Genomic DNA, 26122 nt, shown 5'->3' with positions numbered 1-26122 from the left:
GAAAACAAAGAAGAGATTCAGGATTCGGCTTGCCCTCCCTTGGCCAGTAGCACAGAGGGATGCCCACAGTCCCAGCTCAAGGCCAGGTGGATGCTTCTCCATGGCCAGGACGCGGCAGCACCCGCTCTCACCAGGCTGAGCTGTGCAGTGGCAATGCCATCCACAGTGATGTCCCCATCCTGGGGTGGACAGCCTCAAACTGGGTGCCAAGGGTGGCCAGAGAACCAAGCCCATCACTGGGCCCAGCATCCCTCCAGGGAGTCTTGGAGCCAGGCAGGCCCAGGTGCAAACCAGAGAAGCTCCCCTTGCAGCTGTATTTACTTATTGCTTTCACTCTTTAATTCTGTTGTTAGCCTTTGAATATATTATATACCTCTTGTAGAAGTTAAAACATTAATTACAGTTACTACTACAGTCTTCTTTGACCACTCTTTCTAAGTTTAGTCTCCTCCTCCCATATCCAGGAGTTACTGTTTTTGTCTGTCTAGGCCTCTAGCTACACAATAATATACACTTGTGATATATACTCCCATATATGAGGAAATACACAGTATTGTCTGGTGCCCTTCTTACACCAAAGATAATATTCTGTCAACAACTTACTGCATCATTTTGTAACGTGGTTTCACATTTTGTGCTTCCATGTAAGCTTTTGTTTGAAAAAAAGGGCTGAAAAAGTTTGACCACCAACAACCTAGTCCAACCTCTAATTGGGAAACTGAGGGAGGCTAGTGGCTCCCAACCCCCTCCCTCATCAGTGGTAGCACCAATGTTCCTGGACACCATCAGCAACTGATGGGGCACCCAGGCTGCCCTCAGAGCCCAATATGTAGTTAGTGGGTCAGGGGGTCACATTAATGCCACCAACCTCACACCCTTTCCTCTACAGAAGCTGGGACCCCCAGGCACCTCATTTCTCCCCCACCCATCAGCCAGTGTTGGTAAGTGCTACCCCCAATACAGTTCGTCCTCCCTACAAGGTGTCCACATCCTCTGGGCACCCACCGAGTCCAGTTCTATGTCCCCACTCATCCTGTTACAATGGGTGAGGGGCCCAGAGAGGGAAGGACCTGGTCAAGATCCACAGCAAGTCACAGTCAGAGCTGGAAAAGCAGCCAGGTCTATGGGCCCCTCAGCCAATGTTCCTTCCACCACATTACAACAGGGCTCATGCTCCAAATACAGACACTGAACAAAGTGGCCCTCCGTTTCACAGGGAGGTGGATTCCATGGGCAGGCCATTTCATGTCTGTTTACTGGGAAAGTCATCTCATTTGAAATCAATTACATGATTTAAGACTGAGCCTCAGTGAACTAGAGAAATGTCACATTTTGGGCAGTAACCTGGGACTCATAAATGATGGACAGATAGAAAGGCAGATGGAAAGATAGATGGATGATAGTTGGAGGATGGTTAAATGGATTCAGGGATGAGTGACAGATAATATATAGATGGGCAGAGGATGGATTGATTATAAGTGGCTAGCTGATGGATGAGTGACAGAAGAGTAGGTAGATGAATGAATGGGCGATGGATGGAAGGATGGATGGGTGAGAAGTGGACCAACCAATGGACAGATGAGCACTGAATGGGTGGGTCATGGATTAGTAGGTGGGCGATGGGAAGGTGATGAGTGATGGGTAGATGCATGGATGGATAGGTGAGTGGACAGGCAGGTGGTTGGATGCAGAGTGAACGGGTATTGGAAGGAACAGATGGACGGATGGATGAACAAGAGAATGAGCTTGCTAACAACTTACCATGTGAATGAGCAAATGAATAGATAAATGGACTGAGTATAGAAGCCCATGTAATTAATGGCTTTGGTCACCTCAGTTCCCAGGACCTGTATTCTGCAGACCTTTACCTGACCCCCTGGATCTTCCATAGGCACCAGGTTCTGGCATCTCTCCACAGAGCCAAGGGTGATAGCTGAGGCTTTTAGGAGCTGGGGCCCTGAGTGCAGCCACCAGGTCCTCAGGCAAACTCACTCAAGGGAAATACCCCACAGCCTAGACAAAGCCATCTATCCAAGGGACTCCACCTTGATTCAAGACCTGCTCATATTTGAGCAAAGTCTGATAAACACCTGGGTCCCCAGCCTGCCTCCAACTACTGCACAACTGAGTGAATCTCTTAAGACAGTGCTTCTCAAAGTGCAATGTGTCACCTGCGGAGCCTATTAAAATGCCGACTGGATTCAGCAAGCCTGTGATGGAGCCAGATTCTACATTTGTAACAGCTCTCAGGGTGGATGTGGCCACAGGCCTCAGGTCTGGCCCAGGCTCCCCTCAAGAACTTCTTGGCACTGGCTGCTCTCCTCTTAAGGCCCTACAGGACATTCAAGGCCTAGATCACCCCCACCCAGAGATGGCCCCCAGCTCTCCTGCCAGCTGCCTGCCCTCACCATAGCAGAGAAGTCCTTACTCTCCTCAGGCTGCCCCAGTTCAGCGATTTTCTTCTCTAATTCTGAGTATTAAATGAAAACACTACCCCACTTAGCTTTCAGATGACATCTGCTCCTTGTACCAACTCAGGGAGTCAAGCAGTGAGAACGCCCTCGTTCCCATTCTACAAGTGTGGAAACTAAGGCTCAGAAAGGCAACGGGGTGACTTGCCCAGTGAGGTTCGCACATGAGGGGCCAGCCAGTCCTCCACCCAAGTGTCCTAATTCTCCATCAGAGTGCCTCCCCTTGCAGAAAGAGAGAGAGCTGCAGAGGAGAGAGGCGAGGGGCTGGCAGGGGCATGTGTGTGCACACTCATGCTGCCGGTGAGTGATACGAGTGGAGAAGTGGGAACCATAACAGATACTTGATGTAATGCTTACTACATGTCTAACTCAGATTCAGGGGCCTGCGAGTGGCTACTATGATCACCCCCCAATGGGGAAGTTGAGGTAAAACAATCTTCTCAAGGTTCCACAGCAAATACAGAGCAGGGCCAGGATGTGGACCTAGGTGGTCAGGCTCCACTCTGGGCTTGGGCCTCTGAAGCACTACACTTCCCTGCTGCTCCTCACCCCCACCCCTCCCCACCCCCCAGTTCAGCAATTTTCTTCTCGAATTCTGAGTATAAAATGAAAACACTACCCCACTTAGCTTGCAGATGACATCTGTTCCTTGCACTAACTCAGGGAGTCCAGCGGTGAGAACACCCTCGTTACCATTCTACAAGTGTGGAAACTAAGGCTCAGAAAGGTGACGGGGTGACTTGCCCAGTTAGGTTAGCACCCCACCAAGAGGCAGAGTCCTCTCTTCCACCTGGCCTGCAGACTTTCTGGACAGTACACTGGGCATGTGGTAGACCAGATGGCCCCGTCCCCACCTCATTGCCCCCTGGAAAGAGCAATGGATTATAGTACCTTCTAGCCGAAAGTCTTCCTCTTCCTCCTCACTAAGCGTCTCTCTGAAGACTTCACCCACGAGCTCCTAGAGGAAGACAAAGCAAAAACATTGAGGAAGTACCAGGGACAGGCAGGAACCCCGGATCAGGATGGTAAAAGTGGCATCATGAACATGTACCTGGCTGGTCACATGGAAGCAGGGAAAATCCCTGTTCTGATTCATCTGATGGGAATTCAGTTCAACTGAGATGGACCTTGTCATACTTGGAAAGTGAATTATCTCAGTGCTTTTCTGGAAGTAACTTTTTCTTAGGCTATTGCTCACCATGAAACACTACACAGGACTATACTTCTCCCTCAGAAAACTTCCACCATCCACCCTGGAAAAAGACAGACGAGATCAGAAAATATCCCTCATTTCTCCCTTTGAGCCAACTTCATGGACTTAGGACCAACTAACCTTCCCTGTAGGCCCTGGAAAGGATCCCAATTTGGATCCTTTCTCCAAAACAGGTAGGCTGTCTCTGTGGGTTTATGAAGAGGGCCTGGTGTATACCGGGGGGTCCCTACTGCCCTTAACATAAACCCAGATTCTTCAGCCCAACGTTCAGAAGCCTGCATGCTCTGGCTCCAACTGATCTTCAGACATGCCTCCTACATCTCCCAGAAACCAGCCTTATCCTTGCCCATGCCATGCTGGTCTCCACATGTGAGTTAAAGTTGTTCAGTAGCTTGTCCCATATGGCAGAGCTGCTCCCAACCAGCCTAGCGAGGATGCCACTCAGGTGCCGTCTGGTTGCCAAGGGGAGTTTGGTTGGTTTACAGGCTGGGAAATGCTTGGGATGTCAACACAGGTACCATCTATCTGACTCCGCCCTAGGATGATGACTGTAGATATGGAAGAGGCTAGACCAGCTCTTATCAAACTATCTTCTGTATTTGTTGGTATTCTGCCAAGAAGAGTTCTGTGACCAAAAATGATTGTTTTAAACAAAGTTAAATGCGATCCCTTACTACGGGACTTACTATGGTAATGGACACTTATCCCAATAGCAGCTTTTGCTGCATTTCTCAAATCTCTGTCAACTGTGGAGTTTTGTTTTTCAAAAGTGTCACACGGGATTAGTGCTCCAAAGAACCCACTTTGGGAAAAACTTCTCTTTTGGGGGAGAGATGAGCTTGGGAGATTACACCGCCTTCTCTCTCTCTTGATGCCTACAGTGACACTATAGCGATGTTTTTTGAGTCACAAAATGACAAGCAATAAAAAAGCCCAAACGCAGCAGCTGTCACCAACTTCTCTTTTTGGGAAAAAATGAAAAGAAAAAGAAAATGCATCCTCTCCTTGAGAAATTAGAAGAAAAAAAAATATCCTGCACCTCAGATACTTAAAAGAAAAACCAGGGCTCCTCTTGATGAGCAAAAGAAAAACAATGCTTTGTAAAGCTGATCTTATCAACTGGACACAACTTGTTTTGTTATGTTTTTAAAGATAAACAGTGAACATTTTATGGATTAGGGCTGGTCTTCTCTGTTCTCTTTTTTCTTTCAAATCATTCTGGGGCATGACACACTCTTTCTTAAAGGTTGTTCAAATGTGGTCATTCAGACTCCTGGTGTCCCATTGACTTCAAAACCAGACTACTCTATTCCTGGAGTCATGACGGCTTCTCTCTCCTCCACCGCCAATTATTATAATCACCAAACATTTCCTGGGCTTGTAAACTGGCTGTTTGTGTTAACAGAGCTGGAGTTGACAGGGGAGCTGGGAGATGGTGACAGGAAGGGGATGCACTCAGGTGGCATCATTAGATGACTGGGATGCCCCAGCAGCCAATTAAAGCCCATCTTTCATGCTGGAGGAAGACAGATGCCTCTTCCCCCAACAGGCTGGCAGGCAGCACTTCCTCACAGGGCAGATGACTGTTTTCAAGAGAACCAACAGCCTTTTCATGCTGAGGTCTTCTGGAGAGCAGGAGCTTGATGCTGACCTCAGCCCACTACCCTGACTGCCCCAGCAAAACTGACAGGAACTGCCAGACGGGTACTTATGAGCACTGGCATCTTTTTACTGGCACACTTGGTTGGAGTTTAAAAACTCCAAACGTTGCCACCAATGGAGCAGCCGCCTGGAACTCCTATAATGATGCTTCGTGGTGTGTGTAACACACCCACAGTCACCACTCTGATGGCAGCTTCAGTGCTGAGAACTGCCTACTGAGAGGACCAAGCTCCCTGACGTATAAAAGACATGTCTCTGCATACTAAAGCAGAATTCTGGCAAGTGCTGAGGTCAGCCTCTTCCCATTAAACCATACCCTGCTCTGTTTAACATTTCAAAAACTCCTCCACACCATGGTCTGCTAATTCTAATACTATGTAATGCAAATGCTCAGCTATGGCTAAGAAATATTTCACCTAGTGGGCCACAGAGCCCAGAGCCTGTAGAGAACAATCACTAGCCAAGGCAATACAGGATCACTTCCTGGCTCCATCACCTCCCTCACCCTTGGGCTTGGGGGCAGCCACTGTCTTCTTGGAACCTCAGTTTACTTTTCTATAAGATGGGCACAGTGATCAACCACAATGACAAGACAGCTGACACTTACTGTGCATTTGCATTTCCTATGTGCCACATACCATGCTAGGCATTTTATATATGTATTCTCTCCCTTAATCATCACAACAACCCTGCTCTTCCCATCTCTCAAGGAATAAATGCTCATAAAAATGATTTGCAAACTATAAAGTAAGAGGAATAATTGTTATTATTTTCTACAAAGAAAGTGCCCCTAACCCTCAAGGAACATATGAGACAGGAAAATAAATGTTTACAAGTGCTCATGGTATATGAAGCACTGAACAACGGAATCCTCACGAGAACCTCCAGGAATGAGGTTCCCAAGGGCCCTGTGTTTAAATGGGGAGGAGGCCCCAAGAGGCCAGGCGACCTGCTCCGGGTCATCGGCAGAACCGACATTTGAGCCTGCTCCTTTGGATGCCCAGCCTGAGCTTGTACAGTGGACATGGGGACACACGTGGCCAAGAGTCCTATCACTGGCCAGAGACCACAGATCATACTTGAAGAAGTGCAAGGAAAACAGCTCAGCCAGCAGCTCCAGTCAGTGGCCAAGTACTCCTCTCTGTCATGTGGAACTCAGAGGCCCCACAGTTCTTCCCCACTAGTTTTGGGATTTGGCCAAGCCGTGGCCAGGAGCTTTGCATGCCAGGTTTGGGGCCAGGCCCACAGGACCATCCTGCAGAAAGGCACTCGGAGCTTGACAGCCACAAACCCCACTGGGTAGTGCAGAGGGTAAAGGAGGGCAGGGAACTGGAGTAGGTCAGACCTTGGTTCAATCCCAACTTCAGCTCCAACGTGCATCAGTATCCCCATTTGTACACAGACACAGCACTCATGGTGTCTCAGGGCGGGTGTGAGAACTGAGTAAGCCACCGCATGTAGAGTGCTTAGCATTCTACCTGATACCAGGACTGAGGCTTAATACATCAGTAGTTATTGTTTATTATTTTTTCTCCTGTATTGTCTGGTGGTACTAGAATATTGCTGGAAGAAACTGAAAGGCTCACCAGACCCAAGATGCCCTCAGAGACCCTGAGAGACATGCTCCTAGCCTAGCTGGCACACTGCATTTAATCCTCACGGCAGTCCTCCTCTGAGGTAGTATCATCATTATTCCCATTTACAGATGAGAAAACTGAAGCACACATAGATTAAGTGATTTGCCGGAGGTCATACAGCTAGTAAGTGTCAGAGCCAGGACTGAAGGCAGGCCACCTGGCTCCCGAACCCACATCCTTCACCACTGCCCTGTAAGAAGCCAAGTGTGGGGCCCGGTATGCAGTGACTTCCCTTCATTGCTCCCTCTGTCTGCTCAGCCCCAGTCCTAGGCCCCTCTCCTCTAGCTTGCAGCATAGTCAGCCTCAGCCTCTGCTCCTAGTTCTGATCAGAGACCTTCCTGGATCAACAGACCTCCTAACCCACCCAGCCTGGTGCCAAGCTGTCCTCTCCCCAGTGGCCAGGCTTGGTGGCCTCTCAGGCCACAGGACCCAGACCCACCTTACTCCTGAGTCCCAGCACTGCCCCTTCTCTGCCCCAAACTGGGCCCCAGAAGGAGAGGCCAGCTCGTCCAGGCGCTGAGTGTGCAGCCAGCACCAGCCCAGAGACCAGAACTGCAGGCACAATGCCTTATAAGGCCTCCGGGGACAGGAAACCACATCAAAGCAGGGCCTTGGGGAGCAGGCTAGAGTTCGGCTAGGGTTTTTCCTCTTTGTCTTTGAGACTTCATACTCCTGAGCTTAATACGTTCCCCCACCGCCTGCCCCAGCAGTTCTTTGTCAATCTTTCTGTTCTCTAAGAGCTAACAGATGTTGGTGCCACGGGATTTCAAAGGAAACTCCTGGTGCCCACAGAACACAGCACAACTTACAGATTCTAAGAAAGCACAGGGATGGGACCTGCCTGGGGAAGTAAAGGCTGGGAAGCAGGACCAGCCACCCTGTAACCTGTAGAGCAATTCGCCCTCTAACTGCCCCAGGAAATTCCTGGCAAGGTCTCTCTTAGAGGCACACTGTACGGATGCAGCCCGCTGGGCGTTCCTGGGGAGCAGCTGCATCAGGGAAGCAGGCGGGCGCTGGCTTACAGGGCAGGATGCTGCATTCCCAGAACCTGGCTGGCCCTGGTAGTCAGGGCGACCCCTACCCACCCTCAGCAGCTGAGTAACAACAGATGTCTTACTTAACAACCCCGGTGGCCCTCATTTTGCTCTTCTGTCAAATGGGGTTTAGATGTTAAAGAGGAGTCAGTGAGAAAACATAGACAAAATGCCTAGGATGGTGTCTAGTGCCAGTACTTTTCTCCTCCTTCTGGTCTACTCTACTTCTGTCACATACAAAACATTCTCACATTTTATCCTAAAGCCCAGTGCCTTAATGTGGCAGTGTCCACCCTGGGACAACACTCACACATGTGCACCAGGGATACTGCCTGCTGAATGCTCATCAAAGGAAACTGCTGGATCTACACAGTGGAATACTGTGCAGCAACTCAAAAGAACCGGGAAGATCTGTAAATACTGACGCACAGAGCACCACACCACATGGGAGACACACAGAGTAAGAGGCTACTTGCACATCTAGGAAAAGACCAAACACACACAGGTACCATGAGATCACCCACATGTTCACGATACCTATAGTTATCCCAAGGGAGGGGAAGGAGAAGAGAGATGGAGGAAGAATGGGAGATAAGAAATTTGAACTTTATCAGAATTGTTCTGGTTTTTAAGATGAGTAAATTCTTGTATCACTTGGGATATTGAAACCTAATTTAACAAAACTCCATACAATAACCCACTTTACAAAAGAGGGACCTGAGGCTTAGCCAGGGGATTAAGTGACTGACTGGTCCAAGGTCACTTAAGGACAGTGGCAGAGCTGGGTCAAAATCCCCTAGGCCCTGGACTCCTCGTCTCTAGAATGGGGTGATGGGCCTGGATGAGGATCATGGTCCCCTTGAGAACAGACCTTCAGGGGCTCCAGCCCCCTACCCAGCCCCTTCTGTAGGGCTACAACCAGGAATCCAAAGGGAGAGAAAACTGGGGCCATCCACTTTGTGGGCCTCCCTGTCCCCATCTCCTGCATGCACTTGACATGTGGACCTCTGTGACTGCTGCCCCCAAGACATTTCCCTGGCCTCCAAAGCATCCTCTACCCATAAGGACTGCAGGCCAAGGGGGGAACTACCCACCCCACCCCAACCTACGCCACACACAAGCCGGCCTGCAAGGTAATCATTGGCAAGGGGGAGGGGGAGAAAGAAAAGAGGGCACTGTGGTCAGGGAGGGTTTCTGAGAGCCCTGGCTCCAGTACCAGGCCATGAAGGGCCTGGGGATTCCCTCCTCCCTGGGAGGGGAGGGAAACAGACTCACTTCTCTCAATGACAGCAGAACCCAGGCTTCAAGAGGCTGCTTCCAAAGAGAAAGGGCACTTCTCCTCAGATGAGCGAAATGTGGGGCAAAGCCCCTAACCCCTCCCCCGAGGACACTGCAGCCTCCCATGGCCACAGGCTGCCTACTGGGGGCTACAGATTCCGCCTGCCCGGCACCTGCCCCCAGCCTCAGCTAAGCCAACTGGAGCTGCCCCCAGGACCCTTCTCACAGGAGCTGGCAGGTGCCCACACGGCATCTGATCTCACCTCCAGCTGCCAGACAGCTTATACCAGGAGAAAGCTCACACAGGCTCAGACACAGAGGCCAGGATCTGGGAGAGGATGCTTGTTCGAAGCCTCAGCCTTGTCTCAGCCAGTTACCTCTAGAAATAGGCTCCCCAAGCACAGGGATCTGGGTCTGTTTTGCTCTAGCACAGTCCTGATACTTAGCAGGCACTCATGAAACACCTGTTGCATGAACCTCGGGACCAGGTCCACCCTTACCTGGCTTTCCTGGGGCTGGAACAGTTACAGAAACCACTAAATTGCCTGCATTTCTTGCAACAATTCAGGTTGGGCTTCCAATACTTGGAACTGGAAGCTTTAACTCCCACAGCCCCAGGACTAAGCCTAAAACCAAGTTTCCTAAAACCAAGCCAGATTCCCAGCGAAGTTTGGAACAGTGGGAGAAAACTGCTGCCACCAGCTATGCAGTGGCACCTCCACAAGTGACCCATACCCCAGCTCCACTCTGAGAGTCCAGTGAGCAGAGTGCAGAAGGAGAAAGAGGCTCCAAGGGCTGTGGTTTGCAGAGCTTGCCTGTGTGTTTGACCTATGAGGACCGGGCCGCTAAACCTCCAAGGATGTGTGGCTTTAATTAAAATTCCTGGATTTCTCTGTTTTTATCTGGTTGAGATGTGATAATCCCTGTGCTCCTAACGTCTCGGGGACTCCAGCCTGAGCTTGCTTTCTGGATTTGAGGGATTGCTTACCAGGAAGATGGGTGGTGGGCAGGGAGTGGAATACAGAGCTTAGCAGGAAAGACTTCCTGGGGCCCGACTCTGGAACCCAAGCACCAGACCCTACAGGGTTCAGTTAAGCCCCAAAGATGGGTTTGCCCGGACCTGGAGCCACGGCCAGCCACAGGCAGCAATAGGGCCAGGAAATCTCCTTCCTGGGCTGTCACACCAGCAAGCTGCCAGCATCTACACACTGCCATGCCAACTGCCCCCAAAACTGGGCCCACCTGGGCTATCATGAGTACAGGGCACTTTTCTTTAAATTGGTGTTCTCTTTGCACTCTCTCTCTCTTTAAAACTAGACTTGCAAATAGGATCACTGGAATCATGGGTTCAATGCTTCAGTTACAGCTAGGGTTTTCAAAAATATAATTCATATCAAATACAGAACAATTAAAATACAAGATGTTCACCACTTAGCTCAAGTCCCATCCCCCTGGTAGAATATAGATCATGCTTTGGGAACTACAAGGTCTAAAGAGTCCACAGTTGAAGTCCTCTGCCCCCGCCCCCACCCTGAGCAAGCTGGTTGGTTCTGACAGGTGGAAAGGGTCAGGGGGTGAGGGGGAAAGACAGCAGGTAAGGTGAACACCTGGTGAGGATTGATGAAAAATTGGCCCAACTGACACTTCTCCCACCTGACTACAGGCCCTCTCTAGGGCTCATGTTTTTGGAGGGTGATTTCCAGTCATGGAGAAAAATGACTGATGCCAACAGAACACATCAAAGTTTGGCATTACCCAGAATCTGCCCTAATCTCCAACCTTTGGGATTTCAGAGCTCTGAAGAGAATAACCCAAGGCAAGGCAGACTGTGCAAGGCTGGGCAGGGCCTGGAGCTTTTAAGAGTTCACTGCTGGTGTGACCGGAATTTTCCTACTAGATAGTATTCAAAGGAGTTTCTACAGTGGAAACCAAGATCCGACGGCCTTGTCAGGGCGTGGGCGTAACCAAGGTCACAAATATAAAGGACTCAATGATAATAATAACCAGTATTTCTTTCTTAAGTGCCCGCCATGTGCCAAATGCTCTGCTCAGCATGTTAGGTGCATTGCTAAACACTCCGAGCAACCCTTTGAGCCAGTGCTACTGTCACCCCACTCTAGCCACAAGGGAACTGAGGCTTAGAGAAGCTAAATGACCCACTCGAGGGTCTGATTTTGAGCCCTGGTTCCTCCACTTTATACTGTGTGACCTCAACACCACCAAGCAGTCAGCGTATCATGCACACAGCTATCACTTCTTTCTGGGCCCCCAACTCATTCCCTGCCTTCCCATCCTCTCCTCTACCCCACTGGCTCCAGGGACGTCTTCCTGCTGATCAAAGCCAGGCCCCGCAGTGCCTCAGCCACCCCACCAGCAGCTCCCACAGGCAACCACACTCTGCACTTCTCAGAATCTCTGCCCTCTTGCCTGGCCACCCATCAGCTATGTGATTGCCAGCCCCACTGCTGACCCCACCACACCACCGATCCCATCACACCACTAACCCTGCCACACCACCGACCCCATCACACCACTAACCCCACCACACCACCAACCCCATCACACCACTAACCCCACCACACCACTGACCCCATCACACCACAGACCTGCCACACCGCTGACCCCGCCACACCGCACAGCCAAGTGCTGATAACAGGAGAGGCCAAAGGAGCTGTGGTGAGCCTCTGATCATTGAGCAGCTGTGGCAGCCTCTGCCAGCAGCTTCTGGCCCTGGGACAGGCTCTGGGTCTGCTGCCAGGGCCCAGAGGGTGTGCTCTTCCGAGCAGGGTGGCTGTGAGCCAGGCTGCTTATGACACCAGCACTGTCATCTGTTGACCAGAGAACAGTGCTCCACAGACCACAGGCCACCTCACTGTGGAAAAATGATGTGCAGCCCTGCCAGGGGCAGAGGCTGGCCCAGTCAGGAACCCCCGCGGCCTGGGGACTCAGGAAAGAGTGGTATTTCTCTCAGCTTTGGGAGGGAGGGATTTGAACTTAAACAGATGGAATAATATCCTCTCATTTCATACATCCAAGGAGTCCTTATTTTCATGACAGAAGAGAATGGACACACACACACACACACACACACTCCATCCCAGTTAGCCCTTGAGCTCTTGCAGAAGTCATCTTCCTGCCAGGCCACACCAGGCCTCCCTTCCTCTTTCCTCATCCCCTTCTCCCTGTCCCCCAGTTCAACTTCCAGGACCTCTCACAGGCTGCACCACCTGCCTCAGGGCCTCCAAACACCTGCCTGTGCTCTTTCCCCTGCTACAAGACCCTCTCCCCTGACTGCAGGGTGAAGTCTCGTCCCTCCCCTGCACCAGTGTGACCTCTGACTCCCAATGGCCCCACCTTGTCAAATTTGGGCAGAATTTAGGGTCACACCTCAGGCCTCCCAGAGGACTCAGTTCATTCGAGATCTTAGCTGCTTATGCATCACCAGATCTGTGCCTGTAGGTCTCAGTGTCCACATCTGTAAAATGGGCCTGTGATACAGGAGTGCCTTGAGGGTCACATAAGAAAGTGAACGTGGAAGAACAGAAGAGTAAAGTGCCATTCAGGAACAAGGGCTCCCGGCTGGGCCGTGCTGTCAGGTAAGAGCTGGTGAGGAATGGCCTAGAGGCCGACCCCAGGGTGTTCAAAAACACAAGGGGCATGTTCTCCAGAACATTTCCGGAAGGACCCGCTACACGTCAGTAACAGTGGGAGCAGGGGTGGGAGCTTAAGGAGCTGCCCCCTCAGCTGCCCAGCTTCTGGGACTCTTTGGATTTGGGCTGTTGTTCCACTTCTCTTTTTTAACTGAGAACATGCAATTGTTTTATACCGAAAAGAAATGAAGCTTTTCAAAGAGGCTGTTCCATTTAAAAGAAGGATGCAGCTCCACTGTCCACAAGACACATACACCAAACTGCTCAACAGGCTCCTCAGACCGTGCATGCCCGACCTGCCCCCTGACAGCCAAAACCCGTCCTCCCTGATTTCTTCCCCCTATCGAGCCAGGGCCACTGCCACCTTCCTGTTACCAGGCCAGCAACCCCAAGTCATCCTGCTGCTTCTCTTTCAAGCCTTCTGTTCAATCCACAGTATATCCTGTTGGCTGTACCTTCAAAATGCACCCTGAAACCAAGTCAGCGCCTCCACACCTACCACATGCTTAAGGCCACGGACAGACCGTCCTCTCTCACCAGGATGATGGTGATCATTTTCCATTCTCTGCCATTGCCCCCCACCCCATCCTCCAAAGTCCTACTGATGTCCTACAAAGCCCCACCCAATCTGTTTGCCCCCTCACCTCCCTTACCTAGCCTGCTACTCCTGTTCACTCACTCTGCCACCCTCACCACCTGGTGCAAACAGGCTTGGCATGCTCCCACCTCAGGGCCTTTGCACAAGCTATTCCCTCTGCCTGAAGTTCTTTCTTCAGATAGCCTTTCCTCCCACCCCTCCTTCAGATTTGGGCTCACTGCCACCTCAGCACCTGGGCAAGGGCTTCCAAACCCCTCAATCTAAAATCTCAGGCCCTCCCCCCATACTCCTTCCCTCCTTCTCTGCCTTAGTTTTCTCTGAGGCACTTACCACCATCTGATAGCCCATATATCAATGCCTAACAGAGGAGGCAATCAATGAATGTGTGTTGAATGACTAAACAGGGCTCTGTATTCACTAATTCTGAAAAACAATCCCTACATCTTGAAATGGAAAAGCAGTTGCCATAGAGAGAATCTGACTGCATCTGCTAAAATTATCTGCATGTGTTTCCATGCAATGTAGTCCAAGAGGCCCATCAGGAGAAATGGCACCAAAATGTTCCCACAGATTGAGCCTGGGCGCTGGATTCAAGGTCATCAAATTGTTTTCCACAAACATGCATGATTACTTCTGTGAGCAGAAATAACAGCAAAGCATTCTGAAGATAACACGTTAAAGCAAACAGAAATGGGCACCCCAGTTGGCTCTAGGAGGACTCATACACAGAAGTCTGCCAGAAGGGTCTTGGCCCTAACAGGCAGTGAAGTTTGCAACTTGCCAGTGAAATGCATGGGTTTCTTATTTCAGCTGGGAGGGAAGGTGGAGGCAGTGAGCTTCTGTGCACCTCAGACCCCACTGCCCCCTCCCACAGCCACACTGTGCCCAAAGACCATGAAGAGACCTCTGCCAAAAACCCACCTGCTTCTCATTGCTCCCAGCTACATCCACACAGAAGGTGGGGGTTGGCAAGACCCTTTGTGGTGGTGGCAGCTCTCTTTTCCCCACTGCAACTCCTGCACATCAAATTCTACTATGTCCATTCTCAGGCAAGCAAAGATCTTCAAAATAAAAGGTTGTGGGGGATCTAGAGGGCAGCTACCTGCTCCTGCAGGTCAGTGGCCCATGCCAGGGACCCCTGCTGCTACACAGTGTCTCCTGGGAAGCTCACCCATGGAGTTCTGGGAGATGCCGCGTGGCCAGCATCCAAGGTCTGAGTACGTACTTGGTGGGCCTGGGGGCCAGGAGGCATTCACAGCATTGACCAGCCATCACATATGTTCCTTATTCCACTGCAGTCCTCGGGTTATCTGAGTCATCCAACAACCCTAAGAGGTCAACAGGGAGCTATCACACCGCTTTACAGATAAGGAAACCAAGGCTCTGAAAGGAGAGGAAAGAACACAGTACAGCTGGGAGAGACAAAAGTCCCCTCAGACAAAGGCAAGGACTCTTGGGATAGGACACCTGGTATGTTCCTGGATGTCAAAGAGAGGTCTGCAGCATATACACACATAGCCTCTCAGACAACAGGCATCAGGGCCAGACCAGAGCCCTCATTCAGAGGTTCAGACCTGCAGGAAGGCTGAAACCCCTCTGAGAATGTCCCCCCAGAAAACTGCCACACAAATAAAATTGCACCTTGAGCCTTTTCAAGAACTTAGGTTTGGAACCCGTCAGAGTACAGATGGGGAAACTAAGGCCTTAAAAGGCACAGGACTTGCCTAGGGTTACAGAGCCACAGGCAGAAACCAGAACATCCAAAGCAGGCAGCAAAAGAGCCACCCCACAGAGACCAGAAATAAAGATAGAGCCCCTCACCTCCCCCAGAAGCCAGGAAGCAAGTGCTCGGAGTCAGCAAGCCCACACCCTCAGGCCAGTGTCCCCATGAGCAGGGTTCTCTGGTCCATGGAGCTTGGGAATGTCTGTGTTGCAGGATGTCACAATCTTTAGGGACAATTTGCCTCGGGACCCCCTTGGGGTGCTCACATGTGAATTTCCCCCACTTTTCTAGGCCCTTTCACTGTGGATTACCCCTCAGTCTCCTTTAACATTTCTGCCTGCCCCCAGCCTCACCTTCACTGCCCTTTCCCCTGCCCCCAGCAGCCAGTACCTGTGAGGTTTCTTCAGAGGACTGCCCTAGGGCCCTGTCTGCAGGTTCAGAGAACTAAGCCTCCCCAGCCCCACCCTCAACCACATGGCCCTGGGCCAGTGACTACCTGGAGGAGAATGAAAGCCCAGCTTCCTCACCTCCAGTGAGGACCAACTCAGAGGTTCAAGTCATGTTCCAGAGCTCCCTTCAGGACCAGACTGAAGCTAGACTCTGCCTAGAATTATACCTTGCTTGCTTTCCTCCCTTTCTCTTCCCTGCTTCCTCCCCTCCCTTACTGGTCTGACCTAGGAGAACATCCTTCATGAATCACTTCCACACAACCCTTGTCTCAGGCTCTGCTTCTGTGGGACCTGATGGCACTCCACTGAACTACCTGAGTAGCTGAAGGAATCCTGACACATTTGGTGAATTCACAGGGAGCAGACAGGCTGATGGACAGTGAGCTAGTTTAGTCTCGCACAAAGGCACTGGTCACTCCGTGGCCAGCCCAGTTAGATGAGGGGCCAGAGGCCCCAATCCCAGGGCTCAGGCCTTACTGGCAGGCAGGAAGAGATGGACATTTTCCCCCACTCATGACTCACCCCAACCCCCATTTCAAGAGTACCTCTCCCTATCTTTGGACCGTAATTCAAGTACAGGAAGTCCTTTATGAGCACCTCATCCCCTAGGGGCTTCTCTCACCGAATATCCATAGCAATGAAGGCTGACTTCTAGGAGGAATCCAAGACTGAAGCAAAGCTCCTTGATCCTCTCTCTGCCTCTGCAGTAGGTACCTGTAATTTGAACAAAGCACCCCTCTTCCCACCCCAAAGCATCCATTCCTCTTTCTTCAGGCAATACTTTAATTTTCCTTGGAGAGCCACCCCTCCTTAGGCTTACCACACTTTACAAAAAAAAACACGGGACACTCAGTTAAATTAGAATCTCAGATTCAATTATTGTTTAGTATATATGTATGTCCCACACAGTATTCTGGATAGACTTATATTCTAAAAAACTATGTGCTATTTATCTGAAATTATCAAATTGAACTGGGTGTCCTGTATTTTAGCTAGACACCATACTACCTTTACCACCTTTATCCATGAGGCATGGACAGGGCTGATTTCTCTCCCTAATTACAAGGACGGACACCTGTCCTAGGCCTGACCAATGAGAACTCTGCACATTCCTGGCTCTAGGGATTGGTCAAGGCTGGGCCCAAGAGATGCAATCCTAGGACATCTGCTCTCTTTCTGCTGACATTAATGAGATGTCAGGGTAGGAATGTGACACTGAGGAGAACACTTTACTGCTATACAAGGAGGTTCTGTCTAAGAAAAAAGCCAACACAGAGGAAAATAGATCTAGGAGGTGATGCAACAGAAAATGGGGCCCTAACAACATTACCTGAACACCTGGATCAAACTATGACTGAAGCTAGTGCTTTCTCTAGACTTTTCAATTACATAAACGACTAGATCATCCCTTTTTGTTTAGATCAGTTTTCTGTCATGGGCCACTGAATGAGACTGGCTCAATCCAGCCTCCTTCACCCTACCCACCCCTCGTGCAATGCTGGGCACAGAGTCACATTCAGAGAATATTTAAGTTTCTTGTGTCTATAACTTTACATTTCACTATGGGAAGTAGCATGGGATTATAGGAAAGCCTGGGCTTTCAAGTCAAACAGGCTCTGTTCCCATCCCAACTCTGTCCCATCCTCACTCCGGAGTCTTGCACAACTAACTCAAGTCTCTACGAGCCTCAGTTTCCTCATCTGTAAACCAAGGATGCTAGTACTTATATCTGGGGTGCCCATATAATCTTTCTACCCAAACTGGGACACTTTTGAGAATGAAAGGAGCTGCTGTTAATAACCAGGCCAGGACAACAGGAGTGACTGGAACTGTCATGGGTGCACAGGCCAGTGGTAGTCCTACCTACAGCTGACCTTGCCCACCTCCACCTGCTCCCATGTTCAATGCCTTCCATCCTGTTGACTCTCTCCTCTCCGCATCGCTGCCCTCTGCCAGGGCCACTCCCCAACTCTCTCCTTCTTAACTGCCTCCTAATTCCTTCTCCCAGCTTCAGCTTTAATGTTCCCTGTTGGAGAAGCCATCCCAGGATCCCCAGATGAAGTATGGTCCCCCAATCTATATCCCCTGGCCACCTGTGATGTCCCCAGTGTAGACCTTAGTGCTCAGCATGACTATGCCAGTGGATTGCCAGTGTCCTCACTTGGCTAGATGAATTCACTGAGGACAGGCCCAGTACATTCCTTCCTCACTGCTGAAGGTCCTACAAACCTGGCAGAGTGTCTGGAACACACAAAACAGCAGCCAAAAGAATAAACAGCTGACCCTCCTTCTCTTCTCCACAGGTCCTGTATTTTCTGTGTGTTGACAAACTCATCCTGGGTGAGATGTCAAGCAGGGACGATGAGACTATGAATCACAGGGTGCAGAGGGTGTGGGTCAGGGTAGGGCCCACCCCTGGCAGGCCAGGACATGCTGATAATGTTCTCAGAGCCAGTGACTCTGGGGACAGAGGCCCTAGGAGACCCCACCCAGCTCAGCAGCTCCCAGGCAGTGGCGGCAGCATTGCTCTGGCCCTGCGACAGCTTTCATTGATCTGGGGCCAACGTAGACTGGACCTGGGCCAGTTGCCTATTCCAGAATCCAGCCCTGGCTCCCGCTCAAAACACAGACCCAGCATCTCCCTGCAGCCTCAGCCAGCTCTGTCCTCAGTGGCATCCAAGTCATTGCCCAGAATGCAAACTGGACAGGTGCAAAGGGCCTCTCCAACCTGAGACCAAGGTCGTGACAGCCCACACACAGCTGGGTTGTTCCACGCATGAGCAGACAGCATCCCCTTGGGTTACTTGGACCCTTCCCACATAACTCCCCTGAGCAGCCTCCCTGTCTGACTTCTTGGTTCAGCGAGGCTCCCAGCCTGAAGTCAGCTACCTAGAGCACACTTCACCACACCAGCTCCTCAGTTCACACCCCAGTCCAGATGGACCACTGCTTATTTTCACAGAGGCCTGCTCTGCAGCCCTCAGTGGCTCCCTATTTCCAAACCCTCTGTAGTTTTTCCCTACCTTCCCAGTCCTGCTCACTGGGAGACAAATTGTAATGGTGGGGAGAAAAAAAGCTAGCTTGGGAACCTCATATTCTGCCTCAGTTTCCCCATTTGTACAAAGGGAGAGGGCAGGGCAAGAGGGTGACTCCAGAGGCTATCCTGCTACAACAGCTCATGATAGGGTAAATTTAGGCAGGTCCTAACTTCCATTCTTCCTCTGCTGCCTTCAGGCCATCTTGAAGGCCATCGCCCACTCACAAAGTCACCAGTCAGTGTGGCTGACTGTGTGCAGGACAGAACACAGGGCTGCCTGAGTCAGGAGCACAGGTGTTATGCCAGAAAAAAAAAGAGATTTATGGGATTTTAATGCATCCTTCAATCAGATTCTGGATGAGGCCAGCAGGTAGCTCTCACAGCCCCAAACATCCTGCCTGGGCACTGCAGTGGCCACAGACAGCAGGAGACATGCACCTCACAGACTGAGAAACAGCAAACAGCCTCCACAAACACCTCAGCAGGAACCCCAGCAGCCTCAGCCTGACAATGTGCACCTCAAAAAATAATACTTAACAAGTTAATATTACAATAGGTTGAGTCCTAATGGCTATGAACTCATAATGGTGCCACAAGGAGGCAACAGTGTCTCAAAGTGGGGTTAGGTCGGTATTCTGCCCCAGAGTACCTGGGATCTGGGTATTTGCTCCAATACCTTCCAGCCAAGTGTTCTGGGCATGTTGTTAACTTCCCTGTGCTTCAGTTCCTCCTTTGTACCACAGGAAAGTAACATCTACCTCAGGGTGTTGTGATGATTAAATTAGGTAATATTTGTAAAGCACTTAGTACAGTATCTGGCTCATCAGAGACTCTAAATAAATGTTCACTCAATAAATAAAAATAAAGGCTAACAGATGTAATACTAAAGAAGGATGATCCCTTCCTGCAAAAAAGATGGCTGTGACTATGCTTAGCATTTACTGGTTTGCATGTGTAAGAGGGTATGAATGTGGGTATTTTTGCTTCCTCAATTGGGCATATGCCAGTCTTATATGAGGTACTGATCTGTTCTTGTGTTATCTGTACAAGCACAGAAGGATCAATATTGGGAGATGAGTTGAGTCCAACATTCCTACAAAGGCTTGGGCCTCTTCCAAAAACTAGGAAGGCTGGACTGGCAGGAGAGGTTACCTAGAATGTCAAGGTAAAGAGGGCTCAATAAAGGGCCCCCACATGATCCACTGGCCCAATCCTTTTACAGGGGAAAGGGAACTGTCCAGACTTGAGCCACTCCCTCCTAGGAGACAAACCCTGAAGGTAGTCCCTCTGATTATAGGACGGTACTAACAAGGCACAGCCCTGTCTTAATAGAGCCCCCAATGAGGCTGATAATTCACCAGGCCAGGAGAGTGCCCACACAGGGCTTCCACACAGCGTATGCTGGACTGCAGAAATACAAAACCAAATGAAAACCTACACACGAGTTTCCTGCAGATGGCACATAAGTGGGTCATGCATTTTTTCTCCTTTCAGCTACTCTGTCTTTTGATTAGGGAGTTAAATCCATTTACAAAAGGATTTGTTATCAAATTTTTTCATTTTCTGTTAGTCTTAGACTTCTTCTGCCATCTTCTCTTGCTGTCTTCTCTGTGTTCTGCTGATTTTTTGTATTGATTTGAATCCTTTGATTGATTGATGATTGCTTTGATTCCTTTCCCTCTTTCTCTTTCTACATTTCTTTTTTGTGGGTATCATGGGGCTTACATAAAATATCTCATAACAGTCTGTTTTAAACTGCTGAGAGATTAAGTTCAATTGTATATAAAAACTCAACTTACTTCTCCTCCCTGCCATCTTTGTTACTATTGTCACAATTTATATCTATTTATATTCTGTATCTATTAACATATTTTTAATATTTTGTCTTACAACATTTATAGGATTTAAAGTGATTTACTAACTGCCATTATAGTATTTGTCTATAAATTTACCTTTACCAATGAGTTTTATGCCTTCTTATACTATTGTGTTGCTATTGAGCACAACCTGAAAACTCCATTAGCATTTCTTGTAAGGCAAGTCTGGTGGCCTCCTTCAGCTATTGTTTGGGAAGAAATTTCTCTCTCCTTCAAGGATAGTTTTGCTAGGAATAGCATTATTGGTTGGCAGGGTTTTTTTCCTTTTAGCATTTGGACTATATCAGGATATTGAAGATATCTTAGCACTCTCATGTTCACTGCAGCACTATTCACAACAGGCAAGATGTAGAAACAACCTAAATTTGCACTGGTAGATGGATGGATAAAGAAAATATGGTAGATGCATGCAATGGACTATATTTAGCCTTGAAAAGAAAGGAGATTCTGCAATACGCAATATGGATGAAACTTGAGGACACTATGCTAAGTGAAATAAGCCAAACACAGAAAATACTACATGATTCCCCTTATATATCTAAAATAGGTGAATTATAAGATCAAAGAGTATAACAGTGGTTGCAAAATGCTGGGGGAGGGGGTTTAGGGACTTGCTAATCAATTGGCACAAAGCTTCAGTTTAAATAAGATGAACAAGTTCTAGAAATATGCTGAACAACATTGTACTATGGTCAACAGTAATGTACACTGAGAGATGTGTTAAGAGAGTAGATCTCATATGAAGTGTTCTTACCACAATAAAACAAAAATTAAAGAATTTTTTAGAGGATAATTAAATAAATAATAAAATTAAAGAGGGTTGCACAGGCTTAAAAAGCTCTGTTATACTGCAAGTGAACTGTAACACTTAAAAAGGAAGTCAAGAAAGTCAACTGTCATATTTGGTTGATTTATTCAAGGGGTATCCATTTCCATATTCTCTCTATTTTTCAGTATGATTGAAATTTTCTATAGTAACTACTGTTTAAAAGAGGGAAGATGGGCAGGTTAGCCAAAAGAACAAGAGATTGACTTTGAATCATCTTGGGATAAGCAGCCAGGTTCAAGGTTCACCAGCATAAAGCTAGCTGACAAGCAGGATCCTGTGATATCAGGTTCCAAGAGATGTTAGATTTCTTATTGCTACAATCACAGCAAAACAGGAGGGGGCCAAATAATTGTGTGCTACTGACCAGACACCATCTCAAACACTAGTATTTATTAACCATCTGACCATTTACAGCAAGCATGAGGTAGACATGGGTATTTCCCCACACTCTACAGATAAGGAAACTGAGGTACAGAACAGTTAGGAAATGACCAAATGGCTAGAAAGTGACAGCCCTGGGGATCCAGACCCAGGCCACCTGGTACAAGAGGCTGTGCTCTAACCACCACACTGAACTGCCATTCCATTTCAAACCAGAGCAGACTGCAGCCCAGCGGGGTCAGCTATAGGAACAACAAAACAATGGGTTAGAGCTATAGCTTCACCACAGCTTTGGAACAGGCTGACTTGTAAGTACACTGCTAAGTTGAAAACTATTATATGTACTGTTAGGGTATTTGATTATTACCTAAACTTGTATTCTCAGTGTCACTTGTTTATGGGAATTCCACTTGAAATTAGTATTTACTTAAGAAAAATTGGTTTCTCTATTAGACATGTACATTGAACAAGCAGTAGAAGTACTAATGAGTGTAGGTACTCTTCCCATGCACAGACATCACCTGGAAATTAGGGAATCCCTTCAGCTGACCCATCTTCCACACCAGCCCCGTTTCATTCACTACCTGCCTGTGTTTGTGTCGGCCACTCCTGCCCTGAGGAAATCTGCTCTGCAGAACCCTCTGGGACTCCCTTTACTGAGCGGTGTGTTTAGTCACATGATACATGAGTCACATGATCCATAACAGAGGAAGTCCAGAGGCAAGTCATGTCTCTCAGAGACCCTTGGGTTCTTTCAGATCCATTGAGAATATAAGCAAACTGCAGGACAATTTTTTCATAAATCACTGGTGCAGACTCAGAAGACAGAGTTGATAGAGGTTACCTTGCTATCCAAGATAATACCCCCCACCCCCAGGTAATACAATGTTAGGTTGCATTAATAGAAGTATTACATCTATATCATGGGAGATGATGATTCTATTATCACTGGAAGAGGATAGACCTCACCTAGAAAATGTTTCCTACGTAAAGAAAAACTTAGATATACCAGTCCTGCTATTCAAAAGGTAGAATGAGGGCTGGCAGTCTCCACATAGTCTAAGAAGTTGTTAGAAATGCAGAGTCTCAGGTCCCACCTGACCTACTAAATTAGAATCTGCATCTTTCCATGACCCCGACGTAATTCACATACACATTTAGATTTGGGAAGCCCTGATCTGACGACCAGAAAGGGGACTCCATAATTAGAACTGGTCTTTATTTACTTAGTATGTACCAAACCCTATTTCAGGTACTTTACATGTATTAACTGACTCAATCCTCACAGGAAGCCTGAGATAGGGACTACTGCTATCCCCATTTTACAGATACAGAAACTAAGGCTCAGAGAAGCTAGGGAACTTACCTCAGGGCATACAGCTTCAAAGTGGTAGAGCTGATAGCACAGTGGGGAAGGGATGGGAGCTCAAGGAACAGCTAAGGACCCTAGATGACTGGTAAGAGAGGGTTGAAGAGGCTGGCTTCCTGTCTTCATACCCTTCAGCAGAGGGAGAAGGCCAATTCCGTGTACCTCTTGAAGGGAGAGCAGGAAACAGCAGGAAGGGATGAAATTGTCTATCCAAGGAACTGGAGCTAGAGAACAAGGGAAGTGAGCTCCCCATCGCAGGAGGTATTCAAGCAGAGGCTGGGTGCCCTTCTGTACAGCATGCACTGGAGAGGATTCCTACCTCATGAAGGAGGAAGATTTGATGGCTGGGACTTTCTTCTTTAATCCCAAGTCCAGGAAGATGATTCCTGCATCCGCCAGGATGACCAGAAAGTGAGTATGCCCCTCTTCCCCACAAAGGGCTGGCTATGGATAACAATGGCCAGTGGAAGCCTAGGAAGTCACTATTGCTGAAAGAGTCTAAACACATGATGGGGCCTATTTTTAACCCTCCATGAGGCCTAAATACCTTCTTCACCGTGGATACCAGACATGTGACACACACGGTCCTCGGAGAACAAGTATCGCTAACTGATCCCTAGCTGGGGATGGGTGGGGAGTTGAGAAGACATCCCTCACTTCCTCTGAAGCAAGGAGATACCCCTGGCTCAGGGATCCAAGCTTTCACACACAGGGAAAACCCCTTAAAGAGTCCCCCATTGGCTCACCCAGGGCCAACGCCTTGAATAACCACACCCACTCGCTGGCATCTGGAAGTAACCGCAATTTGTGCTCAGCTTGCACAACAAGGTGAAAACGGAAAACCCTGATGGGAATTTGTCTTCTACATTGTCAGACACAGAAATCTTTCAGCGGGAGGCAGCATGACCCATCGGCCATAACTGAAACCACACCTCCATGTACGAACTGACCACCCTGTGCCTCAGATTCTTGTCTGGAACATGAGGATGGTAACAACTCCCACCTCATGAAACATACTTAGAATAATGCCAGGCACATAGTAAGCACTGCATCTGATGAATAAACACACAAAAGACAAAACCATCCTCGTAATACAAAAGGGTGAGCTTGACTGGTTATGTTCATTAAGCAACGCAGAGACTCACTAAAATGAACACAGAGCACTGGGCATGTCTGGCACTCAAAAGCCTCTGAATAAACGGTAGCTGCTATCACTGTTGATTCTGTTGTTATCATTTTATTACTATTACCAGATTCTAACTGCAGCGAAGAGAAAATTTTAACACACATCACAGTGTTCAGGCTGGGGTTTGAGGCACACTGAGCGAGCAAGGGTTGTGGGACTCTGATGCCTGAAGAGGGCCACACTGGGGATGAGAGGAATGCTCTGCCTGGGTAAAAGCGTGGCGGCTGGATCTTGGAGGCAGTGAGGTCTCTGGAGGGCCAGCTCCACAAGCCTTAGAAGTCAGGCCAGCTTTCAGTTCCCGGCATTCTGGCCCCAAGTCCCTAATCGGGCCTGCTGCCCAAGGCACTCAGATTCTTCCAGGGCCTGGGATGTGCTTCCAAAGCAGCCTCATCTCAGACTCGGGCCCAGAATTCCTTGGTCAGCAGGGACTCCATCTCCACAAAGCTGACATAGCCCAGCTGCTGGGGCGCCTTCTCCTGCACTCCCACCAAGGCCCTGTTCAGCTCCTGAGTATACAAATCTGCCCCAGCCACGTTTGGTGCAAACGCCAGTGAGGGGCTTTGGCCACCCCTCTTGGTCCCTTGGTGCCCAAATGGTGGCAGGCACTGAATAGTCAAAATCTTAATCTAATGATAGGTTTCCTCACCCTGGAACAAAAATCCCATGAAAGGCCAAGATTTGGGGAAAAATAATCAAAAGAGAGCCCTCTCTGTTCTCCAGAGCAGCATATCCTGGATCTAGCAGCATCCTTGACTCTTCCAGGGAGCCAGGGAAAATGCCACAGCCTGGGCTCCCCAGCAGGTCCCTTCATCAGGAGGCACCGTGGGGTCAGCCCGTGGTCACCCAGGCCCACATCTGGGACCCTTCATCTCAGGGTCTGGGACTTGTTGCCATCTACAGATGACAGCTCAGAGCCCTTGGGGACATAGGTGTTACAGGATGGGGGCTAGCATGTCACAAGGCCCCTGCTGTCCAGTCAGGGACAGATGAGCTCAGCAGGGGCCACGCTAGATGGGTATCTGTGGAGGCCAAAGAAGGGAAACCAACCACCCCCATCAGCTACCAATTACCACGTGCTTGTGACCCAGGGTCACTTATAAGGTGGCTGATAATTATAAAAATTGCTGATATTTTCCAAGTGTTTACTGTATACCATTGTGCCACACGCTTTCTATGTATCTTCTTATTAAACCCTTGCAACATCCCTTTTATTATGCCCATTTTACAGATTAGAAAACTGACACTGGCTGACTAATAAAAAAGCTACGTATTTGAGAAGTAGCAACTCCTGGACCTTTGGACAGGAAAAATACCTCTTAGTCCAAGTGTTGGCAGACCAACTGCATTGAGGGCTTCCCTGCACACACAACCCTTTGTTGTTGTCTTCCCACACTGCTCTGGGCTTAGCCACGTGACTTGCCCTAGCCAATGACACTGCAGTAAATGTAAGGCAAGCAGAGACTTGGTAAGGCACTCAGGGTCTCCCCTTCCCTTAGACATCTGTCACTGTGGTAGGAGATGCGGGCACTTACCTGCTGGAGGAATGTGAAATGCATGTGAAGGAGAGTCAACTTGCCCCAGTCAATTCTTTTCTAGACCAGCCAGCTGTTCACGGACCTGCCAACTATACTCAGAAGCATCAGCAAGCCCAAACCACACCAGCCCAGCCCAGCCCACATCAACAAAACTGCTCCAACCAGTCTGTAGATGTATAAGGAATAACCAATG

At 49.0% G+C, this 26122-nt stretch overlaps 1 protein-coding gene across 2 annotated transcripts in view; it reads right to left on the bottom strand.

The window, feature by feature from the left end:
* The window catches only part of NKD1 (NKD inhibitor of WNT signaling pathway 1), an 81005-nt gene that overhangs the window by 23367 nt on the left and 31516 nt on the right, over nt 1-26122 (bottom strand). Inside the window, exons 1-2 of one of the 2 annotated variants that reach the window (XM_057492662.1) lie at nt 11902-11977; nt 3363-3429 (exon numbers count right to left, since the gene is read on the bottom strand). Coding sequence is in view for 1 of the 2 variants with exons in the window: in XM_036881005.2 (XP_036736900.2) it covers nt 3363-3429 (67 nt within the window). In the remaining variant the exon portion in view is untranslated. Of the gene's footprint in view, nt 1-3362; nt 3430-11901; nt 11978-26122 lie in introns of those variants that run through there. The other variant, XM_036881005.2, reaches the window with a different exon arrangement.

Source organism: Manis pentadactyla, chromosome 15, assembly GCF_030020395.1.
Source record: "Manis pentadactyla isolate mManPen7 chromosome 15, mManPen7.hap1, whole genome shotgun sequence".
Classification (NCBI taxonomy): Eukaryota; Metazoa; Chordata; class Mammalia; order Pholidota; family Manidae; genus Manis; species Manis pentadactyla.
Note: the sequence above shows the minus strand (reverse complement) of the source record. Positions and strands in the feature narration are given on the sequence as shown.